Genomic DNA, 16,153 nt, shown 5'->3' on the forward strand with positions numbered 1-16,153 from the left:
GCTCCAACACCTTGTCTTGTCTAGCTTATGGTGCCCGGTCGCCCCTCCACTGAGACGGTATGAGGGCGCATTAATGCTTCGCACTCCTTTTACTCTGTTTTGTCATGTTCCACCAGTTTCGGGGAGACCTTTCTATTTCTTGCAGTACCAGTGCTCACCACTGGGGGCGCTGCAGCCAGCTGATATCTGCTACCTAAGGCAGTGGGTCTGAAATGTCGGGTATTCTGGTTATTTAGACTTGGACCTCATACCCTGTAGATGCTCCTTACAATAAACAGAGCGACATGTCCGGCATTCGTACGCCCTCTCCATTGATTTCTGTGGGAGTTCCGAAGATAGCAACATGCTATCCTATTGGGGCTGCAGACTATTGCCCCTGTATCCCAACACCCCACCATATTGCTGCCGGCACAGGACCCGAACTGTGCAACACTCATCAGGTGACCGGCGACTTTCGTCTGTGGTGCGGATTCTAAATTCCCAGCCTTTTAGTTCTCGCTACAAGGCCAAAGGTGCAAGCTGCGCTGGTTTTACGCAATGACTTCTGCGCCCTATGGTGCGGACTTGTCCGTCGTGGGGGTGCTGCCCATATATATATATATTTTCTATGTTTCCTTTGGTTCCTGGGGAAATGAGTTGGAGACGGGCAGTTTATATAAAGGGAGCAAAGCGTTATCCAACTGGTCACGGGGCCCCATGCGCTCCCTGCGTGTGGGGGGGCGAGAACTCTGCTCCTGTATCTATGATGTATAACGCTGTCTGTCTCTGCCCGACCTCCACTGTGATGATTTGTACTGAACTTATTACAGATGAGGTCGGACAGGGACACACAGCGTTATAATAGGTCCGGTCCCAGGAGCCGAGACTTTCCAACCCTGGATCTGTAGAATAAATGATGGCCACGTCCTTGGACCAATCACTGCACGAGTCTTAACTTTGCGCCGCTGATCTGTATCGACTGCAGCGTAGCTCCCAGTTAGAAGATCCAATTCCTGCAGTCGCCTCTCCCCCTCCTATAGATTATAATGGATGATTCTACCACCGATTATTTACAAATCCGAGAAAAAGGTGAAAATAAAATGTTTTTATGAGATTTCTGTACTTATTTTTTTAACTTTTTTTTTTTTTTTTACAATTTTATTATTTGTAAAACACTATGATCAAATTAAGACCCTGCAGCTGTGACTACAACTCCCAGCATGACCGGGCAGCCTGGGGTCACTGCTAGGTCCTCTGCTGCAGGCGAGCCAGAACCAGTCCATATCATATAAGCTATCTGGACGCTGCCCCCCCCGACCACGTGGACACTTCAATCCTGCTTTTTGCACAATCAGATTCTGCTGTCAATAAATTTCTATGCAATCGTCGTATTTCCTGCTCCGGTTTTTGTTCCTATTTATAAAGTTGTTTTATTGAAGTCTTACGTTCGCGCTGATGACACTGCCGCCACCCTCGGGTGTCTGCGCGCTCTGTCAATACGATGTCTATAATGAGGAACCAAAGAGGAAATGAAATTTGTCCATTCACACTTTATTTTTTGTAGCTGTCATTTTCTCATTTACCTCTTGCAGCCGAGCGCGAGTCTGTGCGCCGCCATTTACCGCCTGCTGAGCCGGAGGACCGCACTGTAGCTTTAAATGGATAGACTTTGGCAGGAATGTGTGTAGCGGCTACGGGTTGGCGTAGGTTTGTGCCATAATTTGTCATGGAATATAAATCCGTGGCCCGCGGGAGGCTAAGCCCCACCCACTGTTCAAAGGTAGCGTGCGCTGTGTAACATTGTTCCAGTGTCTTATGTAAAATTGCATCTGTTAATGTTTTCACTTTTACGCAGGAAACCGCCATCCGGCCTTTGATGGATTCCCCCTTTGTGTTTTAATTTCTCATAGTCCAGATCTCTACTTGCTGTCAGTGAATGGGCACATTGTTAATACGCAGAGGAACCCTGCCCATAGGGTCTTGCACACGAGCCTACTTGCTCAGTGTCTGTGCTGCGGACCGAAAATTGCAGTGCACGGGCCCCGGCCGCGTGTATTCCACTTGCGGATGACGACCCATTGACAGTGATCCGCACCATATGCCCAAAGCTAGAACATGTTCTATCTTTTTGCGGTGCAGAGGTGCGACTTGGCACTTCTGATCCCTGCGCACACACAAAAAAAAACGTATCTGGCAGATACGGACGCGTGATACCAGCACGGTTCAGGCTACCAATGTGGCCCCTGCCCTATAAGCTAACCTCAATCAATGAGCATCAAGGCCTGGACCTCCCTCCACAGATACATTGTAACCGGGTTGTTGCAAAACGACAGCTCATTGGCCGGGAGTTGGTTGTTGCATGGTGGGAGTTGTAGTTTGGCACAAGCTGGAGCCCAATGTTCCAGAATATCTACAGACGAGTCAGACATAAAACCTTGGTCTTATTTGCAGGTTTCCTGGGTCTTGGGGCATTTCTTATAAATTTCCTGCAGTAAAGAAACCCGTCCCTTTAAATCTCACTACATAAAAAAAAATCACGGGGCCGGCTTTCTATTAAAGACACATTTTGGGAAAAACTGATACATTGTTCCGTCTAGTGTCAGGGCGGGGCATGTCAGCCCTCTAGACCTCTGCCCCGCCCCGCCCCGCGCTAGATGTAACAATGTATCATTTGTCTACAGTGCCTTGAAATTTAACATTTACAAGACAAATAGGACATTACAGAAATGTGAGATTTATCCTTTTCTTGCTGACGATATGGCGGCGGCCTCGTGCGCGGTTCTGCGGGACGAGCAATGATCAGCACAGGTACAGTCCGGATGTTTCACCATTTAATATTTACAGACACTTGTAATAAAATCATTGAAACCACAAGAAATGTCACACTGGCAGCGGAGCTGCGGGCGGCCATATTGGTGGAGCCGCACGGATGAGGGAACATGCTCCAGACCTTACCCCCATTAGAGTCAATGTAGAAAAAAATGATCACAGGACCGTGTCTGCCCCTTTAAATGAACCAGTAAGTAATGATAACGAGCTTGTGTCTGATCGCGGCCTCTGCGCTCCCTCATTTCTGGAAGTGTCAAGATTTCTATATACACTTCCTTCAGTTTCTCCTCAGCACCCGACCAGAGGATGGGGGTGCATGACCGCGTCCGATTTTGGATTTTTATGTATCCCTCACTATGGTGACATTTAAAAAAAATAAAATTAACTTTTTAAAATATGCCAATGAGGGGGTCGAGCACCAGGAGGTGGGCTCATGGGGGGGGGGGGTCGAGCACCAGATGGGGGGGTCAAGCACCAGGAGGCGGGGGTCATGGGGGGGGGGGTCGAGCACCAGGAGGCGGGCTCATGGGGGGGGGTTGAGCACCAGGAGGCGGGCTCATGGGGGGGGGGGGTTGAGCACCAGGAGGCGGGCTCATGGGGGGGGGGGGGGTTGAGCACCAGGAGGCGGGCTCATGGGGCGGGGGGGTCGAGCACCAGGAGGTGGGCTCATGGGGGGGGGGTTTGAGCACCAGGAGGCGGGCTCATGGGGGGGGGGGTTGAGCACCAGGAGGCGGGCTCATGGGGGGGGGTCGAGCACCAGGAGGCAGGCTCATGGGGGGGGGGGGGTCGAGCACCAGGAGGCGGGCTCATGGGGGGGGGGGGGGGTCAAGCACCAGGAGGCGGGCTCATGGGGATGGGGGTCAAGCACCAGGAGGCGGGCTCATGGGGGGGGGGGGGTCAAGCACCAGGAGGCGGGCTCATGGGGGGGGGGGGGTCGAGCACCAGGAAGCGGGCTCATGGGGGGGGGGGGGGGGGGGGGTCGAGCACCAGGAGGCGGGCTCATGAGGAAGGGGGGTCGAGCACCAGGAGGCGGGCTCATGGGGGGGGGGGGTCGAGCACTGCTCCAGTGCCACCCCTGGTGCTCCATAATGATGTCCCGCTCCTGTAGTTCACGCCCCCTGCCTTTAGATTGACAGCAATATACCCTCTAGAACGGAGCGTGCGCACGCGCTATCACATCCAGGGTCAGTGGCGGCGCGTGCCCACCATACATCTTCACAAGTCAGAAATGAAGCCAAATATGTGCACACGCGCTGTTATGGGGGCAGGGGCAGGGGCAGGATCTCAACGCTGTTAATCTAAAGGCAGGGGGGCAGCGCTGGAGCAGTACTCGAACCACGTAAGCCCGCCTCCTGGCGCTAAGATACTTCATTTCCATATTTTTAAAAGTTTGTTTCCCCTCCCCCAACAGCAGAAAGAAAGGCATCGTTTTTGTCAGCGTCCTCAACCCTAGCAGGCCATATGCGTGGCGCAGGGCAGCGGTGATCCGCTTTAAGGGTGTGATATATATATATTGTGGTCACTAAAGAGCAACTGCAGCAATCTTATTAACCCCTCCAAGGCTTTCTAAAAGATTGACATTTTCAGCCAGAGAAGACAGACTGCAACGTGAAGGAGTTGTGATGTCACCACAATCAGTAACATCATTTAAAGGGGCACTAACCTTTAAAAAAAATATATATAAAGAAACCTATAAATCACTTTGCAATATGTTTTCTATTCTGCAGCAACTTCTGGTTCTCAGATTGCAGCCTGCAGTGTAAAGAATGGAGGTTTTCATTCACAGTCCAGGAACTACATAAATATCCCATTTCTTCTCTAGTCGACGTCCACAACAGATGTGTGATCTAGTACCAGACGAAAGTAAGACCCCTTTCACACGGGCGAGAATTCCACGCAGGTGCAATGAGTGACGTGAACACATTGCACCCGCACTGAATCCGGACCCATTCACTTCTATGGGGCTGTGCACATGAGCGGTGATTTTCATGCATCACTTGTGCGTTGCGTGAAAATCGCAGCCTGTTCTATATTCTGTGTTTTTCATGCTAAGCAGGCCCCATAGAAATGAATGGGGCTGCGTGAAAATCGCAAGCAAGTGCAGATACGGTGCGATTTTCACGCATGGTTGCTTAGGAGATGATCGGGATGAGCCCCAGAGCCCATTAAAGTAAATTCACTGTATTATTTTCCCTTATAACCATGTTATAAGGGAACAGAATGCTTAGTAAAATGTCGATTGAGGGGTTAAAAAAATAAAATTTAACTCGCCTCATCAACTTGATCGTGCAGCCGGCATCGTCTTCTTTCAGGACCTGCAAAAGGACCTTTGACACGTGGTGAGCGCGATTATGTCAAAGGTCCTGAAAGAAGATGCCGGCTGCGCAAACAAGAGGACGAGGAGAGTTCATTTTTTTAACCCCTCAATTGACATTTTAGTAAGTAATCTGTATTAGGAATGCCATTATTTTGCACCCGCACGATAAAAAGTAAACGCAACGTAATCAAAACTGACTGAAATTGCGTGCTCACTCACGCGGGTTTTCCCGCAATGCACACACGACACATCCGGAGCAAATCCGGGACGCCCGTGTGAAAGAGGCCTAATGCCGTCTGACATTTGCCTGGGTGGATTATTCCATGCCAGATTGAAGGAATTTTAATAAAAGAACCATAGCTAGAAGAGAGCTCTATAAAAAACGATCCAGGACGTATCCATGACAACGAGAATAACAAACCTCCATTCTTTACACTGCAGGCTGTGTCCATAAAACTGGAAAGTGCTACAAAATGGAAACAATGTAAATCCCTGACTCTTTCTGACCAGTCGCCATCAGTCCAGGGCTCCCTTAGGATCAGATGGGAACGCCCCCATCCGTCTGATGCCCGCCATTCGGGATCTGATAAAGCCGGGTGATGAGTCTTGGGGGCGTTCTAATGGCGACTGCCCCGATGAGGATCTATCATTGTGTCTGTGGGAAGGAAGTACCCCACCCGACTCCCTCGGAGGTCAGGAGCCGACACTCGCCATTAGCCTCATCTTCTGGACATGGGCTCGGGACGACTTGGAGAAGACGCTTTTGACGATCTGCAGGGGGACGTTCTTCCCGCTCAGATAGATCTTATTGAGACAGTCCGAGAGGCAGCAGGAGGCGGACGGGTCAGAGCCCTTTACCTTCTTCAGCATCCACACATAGGCCATGATGTACCCCGTCATAAAGGCATCAAACCCGGCTCTGTGGGTTCCTCCCTCGGATGATGAGGGTTTGGGTCCATCTGCTGAGCCCTGTAATAATGGGGTGGCCTCCTCGCTCACAGGTGCAGGGGTTTCCTCCGGCACAGACATTGGGAGTTCTGAGGCACCATCTTGGTCTTCACCCACTTGACAGTCCACATCATTGGTCATCATGGATTCTGATGCCTCCGTCTTGATACTACTAAGGAGGACCCCGCAGTTTTGTTTACTGGGGGGCTCAGACTCCAACTGCACAGGAGCTTCAGCCACTTTCTTTCTCTTCCGTCTCCTTCTTTTCTTCTCCCCTTTGCATTTCTCATCCTCCTCGATAATCAGGTCGATATTGTGGGACTGTGTGCACTTAAACCCATCGGGACACCAACCGTACGCCTGTGGGGATAGGACAAGGAAAGGTTCTGATCAGGGCACCCAAAAAATAATCTCCAGGGGAAGCTCTACACTCGAATAAGACAAAACCTAGTAGAAACGTCATTCATCAGCCCTACAGTCTGATAACAGGCGGCAATAGACTGTATTCTCCTGTCCTACAGTCATCCTCTCCCCTGACATGGCTGATAACAGGCGGCAATAGACTGTATTCTCCTGTCCTACAGTCATCCTCTCCCCTGAAATGGCTGATAACAGGGAGCAATAGATTGTATTCTCCTGTCCTACAGTCATCCTCTCCCCTGACATGGCTGATAACAGGCGGCAATAGACTGTATTCTCCTGTCCTACAGTCATCCTCTCCCCTGAAATGGCTGATAACAGGGAGCAATAAACTGTATTCTCCTGTCCTACAGTCATCCTCTCCCCTGAAATGGCCGATAACAGGGGGCAATAGACTGTATTCTCCTGTCCTACAGTCATCCTCCCCCTGAAATGGCTGATAACAGGGAGCAATAAACTGTATTCTCCTGTCCTACAGTCATCCTCTCCCCTGAAATGGCCGATAACAGGGGGCAATAGACTGTATTCTCCTGTCCTACAGTCATCCTCCCCCTGAAATGGCTGATAACAGGGAGCAATAGACTGTATTCTCCTGTCCTACAGTCATCCTCTCCCCTGACATGGCTGATAACAGGGAGCAATAGACTGTATTCTCCTGTCCTACAGTCATCCTCTCCCCTGAAATGGCCGATAACAGGGGGCAATAGACTGTATTCTCCCGTCCTACAGTCATCCTCTCCCCTGAAATGGCTGATAACAGGGAGCAATAAACTGTATTCTCCTGTCCTACAGTCATCCTCTCCCCTGAAATGGCTGATAACAGGGGCAATAGACTGTATTCTCCTGTCCTACAGTCATCCTCCCCCCTGAAATGGCTGATAACAGGGGGCAATAGACTGTATTCTCCTGTCCTACAGTCATCCTCTCCTCTGAAATGGCTGATAACAGGGGGCAATAGACTGTATTCTCATGTCCTACAGTCATCCTCTCCCCTGAAATGGCTGATAACAGGGGGCAATAGACTGTATTCTCCTGTCCTACAGTCATCCTCTCCCCTGTAATGGCTGATAACAGGGGGCAATAGACTGTATTCTCCTGTCCTACAGTCATCCTCTCCCCTGAAATGGCTGATAACAGGGAGCAATAGACTGTATTCTCCTGTCCTACAGTCATCCTCTCCCCTGAAATGGCTGATAACAGGGGGCAATAGATTGTATTCTCCTGTCCTACAGTCATCCTCTCCTCTGAAATGGCTGATAACAGGGGGCAATAGACTGTATTCTCCTGTCCTACAGTCATCCTCTCCTCTGAAATGGCTGATAACAGGGAGCAATAGACTGTATTCTCCTGTCCTACAGTCATCCTCTCCCCTGAAATGGCTGATAATAGAGGAGCAATAGATTGTATTCTCCTGTCCTACAGTCATCCTCTCCCCTGAAATGGCTGATAACAGGGGGCAATAGACTGTATTCTCCTGTCCTACAGTCATCCTCCCCCCTGAAATGGCTGATAACAGGGGGCAATAGACTGTATTCTCCTGTCCTACAGTCATCCTCCCCCCTGAAATGGCTGATAACAGGGGGCAATAGACTGTATTCTCCTGTCCTACAGTCATCCTCCCCCCTGAAATGGCTGATAACAGGAGGCAATAGACTGTATTCTCCTGTCCTACAGTCATCCTCTCCTCTGAAATGGCTGATAACAGGGGGCAATAAACTGTATTTTCCTGTCCTACAGTCATCCTCTCCCCTGAAATGGCTGATAACAGGGGCAATAGACTGTATTCTCCTGTCCTACAGTCATCCTCTCCCCTGAAATGGCTGATAACAGGGGGCAATAGACTGTATTCTCCTGTCCTACAGTCATCCTCCCCCCTGAAATGGCTGATAACAGGGGGCAATAGACTGTATTCTCCTGTCCTACAGTCATCCTCCCCCCTGAAATGGCTGATAACAGGGGGCAATAGACTGTATTCTCCTGTCCTACAGTCATCCTCCCCCCTGAAATGGCTGATAACAGGAGGCAATAGACTGTATTCTCATGTCCTACAGTCATCCTCTCCCCTGAAATGGCTGATAACAGGGGGCAATAGACTGTATTCTCCTGTCCTACAGTCATCCTCTCCCCTGTAATGGCTGATAACAGGGGCAATAGACTGTATTCTCCTGTCCTACAGTCATCCTCCCCCCTGAAATGGCTGATAACAGGAGGCAATAGACTGTATTCTCCTGTCCTACAGTCATCCTCTCCTCTGAAATGGCTGATAACAGGGGGCAATAAACTGTATTTTCCTGTCCTACAGTCATCCTCTCCCCTGAAATGGCTGATAACAGGGGCAATAGACTGTATTCTCCTGTCCTACAGTCGTCCTCTCCCCTGAAATGGCTGATAACAGGGAGCAATAGACTGTATTCTCCTGTCCTACAGTCATCCTCTCCCCTGAAATGGCTGATAACAGGGGGCAATAGACTGTATTCTCCTGTCCTACAGTCATCCTCTCCCCTGAAATGGCTGATAACAGGCGGCAATAGACTGTATTCTCCTGTCCTACAGTCATCTTCTCCCCTGAAATGGCCGATAACAGGGGGCAATTAAATCCACGTGGTATCGACCCTTGTAGTGGACTCTGGGTTCACCAATATACTCACAGAAAACCTCTCACAGATGTGGGGCGTCTCGGTGGCGGGGTCCGCAGCCACTGGGTCCGGGAAGGTGCACAGGCGATAATCCACGTACGCCGACACAGCAGCCGTATAGTGACAGAACTCCATGACCAGGTGCCCGCTGCTGGAGTCCATCAGTTTGTTGTTCTCACGTTTACTGAAAAACAAATGAATATGGCGTGATAAAGATGGAGGCACACGGCGAGATCTTCTCCATAGTGAACCCATCATAGCCCAGTGGGTGTATGGGAACATCACCCCAGACCCCAAGAATGAAGGAGCTCTGTCTGACGAGCGCTGTGCCCATAGGGAGAGTCATAATCATAATGCAGACCTTGCAGATGAAGCTTTGTTACAATGTATCAGTGCAGACAAAATACAACAGCAGTGCAAATCTCTCCTGTCCTGGACTCCAGCCTCATGGCTCTTATCTTCCTGATACATTGCAACAAACCCTCAGATGACTGAGCAGGATGAGCCTATTCCACACGTGTCAAACACAAGTTCCGCCAGTGAAGTCCATAATGTGTGCGAGTAGTTAGTGCCACTCAGCGCAGTGCCCATACTTGTCTCCCACGGCGCCTCAGAACGCCCTGGTGCTTGCGGTGCCACCGACTCCATATTACCGCACTGCTGCCGCCTCTTCCTTTTTGTAGCCAGAAGAGGACTCAGTAGCGCAGTAAAAGGGAGGTGGAGGCGCCATCTTAGAGCAGGACTAGAGTGAGTATGCTGCTTCTTGTGTATAGTGATATGGACCATGCTGGTATAACCCGGGCATCTCCTGTATATAGTTATATATGTACAGCTGGTATAACCCGGGCATCTCCTGTATATAGTTATATATGTACAGCTGGTATAACCCGGGCATCTCCTGTATATAGTTATATATGTACAGCTGGTATAACCCGGGCATCTCCTGTATATAGTTATATATGTACAGCTGGTATAACCCGGGCATCTCCTGTATATAGTTATATATGTACAGCTGGCATAACCCGGGCATCTCCTGTATATAGTTATATATGTACAGCTGGCATAACCCGGGCATCTCCTGTATATAGTTATATATGTACAGCTGGCATAACCCGGGCATCTCCTGTATATAGTTATATATGTACAGCTGGCATAACCCGGGCATCTCCTGTATATAGTTATATATGTACAGCTGGCATAACCCGGGCATCTCCTGTATATAGTTATATATGTACAGCTGGTATAACCCGGGCATCTCCTGTATATAGTTATATATGTACAGCTGGTATAACCCGGGCATCTCCTGTATATAGTTATATATGTACAGCTGGTATAACCCGGGCATCTCCTGTATATAGTTATATATGTACAGCTGGTATAACCCGGGCATCTCCTGTATATAGTTATATATGTACAGCTGGTATAACCCGGGCATCTCCTGGATATAGTTATATATGTACAGCTGGTATAACCCGGGCATCTCCTGGATATAATTATATATGTACAGCTGGTATAACCCGGGCATCTCCTGGATATAGTTATATATGTACAGCTGGTATAACCCGGGCATCTCCTGGATATAGTTATATATGTACAGCTGGTATAACCCGGGCATCTCCTGGATATAATTATATATGTACAGCTGGTATAACCTGGGCATCTCCTGTATTATAAGGGAGATGCCCAGCGTATGGTTGTCCATATCACTATATACAGAAGATGTATAACTTATACCAGCTGTACATATATAATTATATACAGGAGATACCCAGGTTATACCAGCTGTACATATATAATTATATACAGGAGATACCCAGGTTATACCAGCTGTACATATATATTTATATACAGGAGATGCCCAGGTTATACCAGCTGTACATATATATTTATATACAGGAGATGCCCAGGTTATACCAGCTGTACATATAGATTTATATTATGTTTTGCGTTATTTGACAATGCGTTACCATCGGCTTTATGGTTGCGATAACTGGCAGAGTTACAGTCACAGTCACAGAATTACTAACGGCCCTTTGAAGACAACCATACGGCTGATGTGGCCCTTGGCAAAAATGAGTGCCCCCCCCCCCCCCCCCCCCTGGCTTATTCATTCATAATGAGTGTTACCATTCCCTGACAGTAAGCAGGGATCTGGAAAATAAAGGAAATGACTGTCGAATGGTAATGTAGTGAAATTCTCCTAACGCGATGCGGTCTCCGGACAGGAGGATAATCCTCGCACTCACCATTTCTTGTAGGCGTATTCCAGGTAAGAAGCCACGAAGCGAGTCTCGAATTCGGAGGCGTACTTGGTGTCGTAGACTCCAGCCGGGAACATATCCGACAGGTCGGCAATGAAGTTCATCATCTTGTCGGGGAGCTGAGCGTAGAAGCATTGATAGAGGAACGCCAGGTCTATGAGACCGTTGTGCAGGATCAGCGGCTTCCGGGCCCGGAGAAGCTCAAGGAAGAGAGTGCGGACACTCTGGAGGCGCCGCTCATCCTCCTGAGCAGAGAGGAAACAAGTCAGAAAGATGATGAACCTCCTACATGACAAATCCCAGAAGACTCTTTATGGGTACTAGATGCTCTCCACAAGGAGAAATAGGGCCCTCCGCCCCCGACAAAGGCCTCTTACCCAGCTAAGCCAGTTCTCTCTGCTCTGCACTGATGAGGGGCAATCACCCCGAAATAGCCGCCTGCAGATGAAGCACTGGCTCAAGTCAAACAAGGACTCATAAAATAAAACATTCTTCCAGCAGGGGGCGCCAGAAGCTTTCTTCCCTTTTTTGGAAGGAGATAATTAGGAAATGTCACATAGACAGTGACGTGAGAAAGTAACTGCCTAATTCTATGCTGATATTTATTATATAATAGTCAGGAAACCATTATTCTGATACAGAGCAAATCCCCTGCAAAGACAGAGCACATGATAAAGGAAGAGCTCACTACATACAGATTATACAGCCACCACTAGAGGGAGCTCACTACATACAGATTATACAGCCACCACTAGAGGGAGCTCACTACATACAGATTATACAACCACCACTAGAGGGAGCTCACTACATACAGATTATACAGCCACCACTAGAGGGAGCTCACTGCATACAGATTATACAGCCACCACTAGAGGGAGCTCACTACATACAGATTATACAACCACCACTAGAGGGAGCTCACTACATACAGACTATACAGCCACCACTAGAGGGAGCTCACTACATACAGATTATACAGCCACCACTAGAGGGAGCTCACTACATACAGATTATACAGCCACCACTAGAGGGAGCTCACTACATACAGATAATACAGTCACCACTAGAGGGAGCTCACTACATACAGATTATACAGCCACCACTAGAGGGAGCTCACTACATACAGATTATACAGCCACCACTAGAGGGAGCTCACTACATACAGATAATACAGTCACCACTAGAGGGAGCTCACTACATACAGATTATACAGCCACCAGTAGAGGGAGCACACTACATATTATACAGCCACCACTAGAGGGAGCTCACTACATACAGACTATACAGCCACCACTAGAGGGAGCTCACTACATACAGACTATACAGCCACCACTAGAGGGAGCTCACTACATACAGATTATACAGCCACCACTAGAGGGAGCTCACTACATACAGACTATACAGCCACCACTAGAGGGAGCTCACTACTTACAGATTATACAGCCACCACTAGAGGGAGATCACTACATACAGATTATACAGCCACCACTAGGGGGCGCTCACTACATACAGATTATACAGTCACCACTAGAGGGAGCTCACTGCATAAAGATTATACAGTCACCACTAGAGGGAGCTCACAACATACAGACTATACAGCCACCACTAGAGGGAGCTCACTACATACAGACTATACAGCCACCACTAGGGGGAGCTCACTGTATACAGACTATACAGCCACCACTAGAGGGAGCTCACTACATACAGACTATACAGCCACCACTAGAGGGAGCTCACTACATACAGACTATACAGCCACCACTAGAGGGAGCTCACTACATACAGATTATACAGCTGCCACTAGAGGGAGCTCACTACTTACAGATTATACAGCCACCACTAGGGGGAGCTCACTACATACAGACTATACAGCCACCACTAGAGGGAGCTCACTACATACAGATTATACAGCCACCACTAGAGGGAGCTCACTACATACAGACTATACAGCCACCACTAGAGGGAGCTCACTACATACAGATTATACAGCCACCACTAGAGGGAGCTCACTACATACAGATCATACAGCCACCACTAGAGGGAGCTCACTACATACAGATTATACAGCCACCACTAGAGGGAGCTTACTATATACAGATTATACAGCCACCACCAGAGGGAGCTCACTACATAGTCACTCACTACTGGTACTGGCAGACAGCTATATCAGAGGTCTGCTCTTCCTGCTGCGGGTCACATTACCTTGTCATTGCCCTTGTGGTACGGGATCCCTTGGGAATATTGCTTATTGAAGTCAAAGCCGTGCTGGACAAGGAACTGGACGGACTGCGGTTCTATGGTGTAATCCTCCATACACAGCAGGGTCAGGTTATAGATCTGACACAGGTAGGCATCCTCCCCCTGCAGGACGTCACACAGGAAACATGTCAGCATGCATCCCCATGTTACAGAATATCTGCTCCTTCCACTATATAACCCTCACCCTGTGACCTGCAAATGATCAGCACACCCCTCTGCTGAAATCCTCTGTGCAGCTGGGGACCCTGCTCCTCCCACTAAGTAACTCTCATCCTGTGCCCTCCACAAGATCAGCACACTCCTCCCGTGAAATCCTTTGTGCTGCTAGGACCTTGCTCCTTCGACTATATAACCCTCACCCTGTGACCTCCACAAGATCAGCACACTCCTCCCGTGAAATCCTTTGTGCTGCTAGGACCTTGCTCCTTCGACTATATAACCCTCACCCTGTGACCTCCACAAGATCAGCACACTCCTCCCCTGAAATCCTCTGTGCTGCTGGAGATCCTGCTCCTTCCACTATGTAACCTCCACAAGATCAGCACACTCCTCCCCTGAAATCCTCTGTGCTGCTGGGGATCCTGCTGCTTCCACTATGTAACCTCCACAAGATCAGCACACTCCTCCCCTGAAATCCTCTGTGCAGCTGGGGACCCTGCTCCTCCCACTAAGTAACTCTCATCCTGTGCCCTCCACAAGATCAGCACACTCCTCCCGTGAAATCCTTTGTGCTGCTAGGACCCTGCTCCTTCGACTATATAACCCTCACCCTGTGACCTCCACAAGATCAGCACACTCCTCCCCTGAAATCCTCTGTGCTGCTGGAGATCCTGCTCCTTCCACTATGTAACCTCCACAAGATCAGCACACTCCTCCCCTGAAATCCTCTGTGCTGCTGGAGATCCTGCTCCTTCCACTATGTAACCTCCACAAGATCAGCACACTCCTCCCCTGAAATCCTCTGTGCTGCTGGGGATCCTGCTCCTTCCACTATGTAACTCTCAGCCTGTGACCTCCACAAGATCAGCACTCTTCTCCTGAAACCATCTGTGCTGCTGTTACCTTTTCAGGGAGTGCTTTGAAGCAGGCGATCCCCAGGGACAGTATGGAGCGGGTTCGTGCAGCCATACATATTGCTTTATATCGCTCCTCAACACATCTGCAAGAGATGAGACGCTGGGGGTCATACTCTGGGGGGCGCTGCAGACACATCAGAGCCGGGGTGAATTCAGGGGCCGGAAAGTGACTTCAGTGTAAGGCAGGACGGCCAGTGTGCCGAGATATTTTCCTACCCGGCGAACTGAGCATGCTCAGTACGAGTGACGTCCCCAAACACATGTAAAGTTCCCGCCCATTCTATTTTCCTACTGCTTCTGTTCCCGATCTACTGGATTCATTGTGTCTCTTGCTGTCACATTCAACAATTTAAAACCAGTAGGAACTTACATGTGACAGCAGGAGACACAATATGACTCCAGCAGATCGGGAACAGAAGCAGTAGGAAAATAGAATGGGCGGGGACTGCACTTGTACTGAGCATGCTCAGTTCACAGGTAGGAAAACATCTCAGAACACCGGCAGTAAGACCATCACAGGTCAGAGCCCGGCCACAACCTCCATTATGATCAGGCCCCTGGGAAAGCTGGGTGACACCCTGCGGGCGCTGTACTTACTGGTTCAGCAAACTCTTCCGGGATCCCAGGCCGCTCAGCTCCTGCAAGAGCCCAAGACAAACCCATCGTCACTGATCAGTGGGCTGAAAGTATCTCTGCTTGCTTTCAGTGAATGCGAACATTAGATCCTGACCTAAAGAGCTTACCTTCTGTGATCATCTGTGTGAGCAGTACTCGCCTGGAGGAGACGCCGCCATCTCGCAGAATGCAGTGCGGCAGAGCATGCTCACGACAGAGGCCGATCCAGCGGCGGCTCGCAGGACTGCAGCATCCGCAGGGGCCGGACAGCGACTCCCCACCACCCAATTGCGCGAGCCCAGTGTCACTTACCGTGTCAACCGCGATAAACGTGGACGTCTTCAGCGCCAGTAACATGGACGGCCAAAGCTCAACAAAATTATCGATGTGAACGTCGATCACCGGGATCTTCAGACTCGTCATTGTCACCTGTGCAAAACAGAATATTCACCGTCTATAGGAACCAGTACCCGCCCTGTGGCATGAGGCACAAACCACCTCACAATGCCACGAAAGGAAAAATACAAAAAAACAACCAATCACAGCACAGCTTTCATTGTTCACACAGGCTATAGAAAATGAAAGCTGCTCTGCGATTGGCTGCTATGGGCAAAAAAAGACAGCGCTCCTTTAAATGATTTTCATTACTCTGCCCGCATATATCTAAATGCAAATTGTATAAAGAAAAAACACAACGCCAACCCTAAAAACACATGAAGCCTACAGTTCCCGGGTGACACAGCTCCACTTCCGGCGCCTGCCGATGACGATGATCAGGTGACTTATGTTGGGACGCCTGAATGGGTCTTGTTA

The 16,153-nt window shown here is 49.3% G+C and overlaps 1 protein-coding gene across 3 annotated transcripts; it reads right to left on the minus strand.

The window, feature by feature from the left end:
* Nucleotides 1-5,292: 5,292 nt before the first annotated feature.
* TOE1 (target of EGR1, exonuclease) lies at nt 5,293-16,103 on the minus strand. Of its 3 annotated transcripts, XM_040408186.1 has the most exons (8): nt 16,043-16,103; nt 15,653-15,769; nt 15,323-15,363; nt 14,712-14,808; nt 13,593-13,751; nt 11,376-11,635; nt 9,142-9,313; nt 5,293-6,433 (listed from the first exon to the last, which is right to left on the minus strand). In XM_040408186.1, exons 2-8 carry the CDS (start codon nt 15,761-15,763, stop codon nt 5,819-5,821), a joined length of 1,455 nt encoding a protein of 484 aa, XP_040264120.1. In that variant the 5' UTR covers nt 15,764-15,769; nt 16,043-16,103; the 3' UTR covers nt 5,293-5,818. The 3 variants fall into 3 exon arrangements, with proteins under 3 accessions (XP_040264120.1, XP_040264119.1, XP_040264121.1); XM_040408185.1 differs by having other exon boundaries at nt 15,653-16,089; XM_040408187.1 differs by lacking the exons at nt 15,653-15,769; nt 16,043-16,103 and having other exon boundaries at nt 14,712-14,917; nt 15,225-15,357.
* Between the last annotated feature and the right edge of the window lie 50 nt (nt 16,104-16,153).

Source organism: Bufo bufo, chromosome 9 (genome assembly GCF_905171765.1).
Source record: "Bufo bufo chromosome 9, aBufBuf1.1, whole genome shotgun sequence".
NCBI classification, from domain to species: Eukaryota; Metazoa; Chordata; class Amphibia; order Anura; family Bufonidae; genus Bufo; species Bufo bufo.

Excerpts from the sequence above, each read along its gene's own strand:
- TOE1 (XM_040408186.1), bottom strand. The coding sequence starts at position 15,763 with ATGACGAGTCTGAAGATCCCGGTGATCGACGTTCACATCGATAATTTT. Across the intron at positions 13,752-14,711 it reads TCAAAGCACTCCCTGAAAAG|GGGGAGGATGCCTACCTGTG; the intron begins GTAACAGCAGCA and ends GACGTCCTGCAG. Across the intron at positions 11,636-13,592 it reads ACCACAAGGGCAATGACAAG|GAGGATGAGCGGCGCCTCCA; the intron begins GTAATGTGACCC and ends CTCTCTGCTCAG.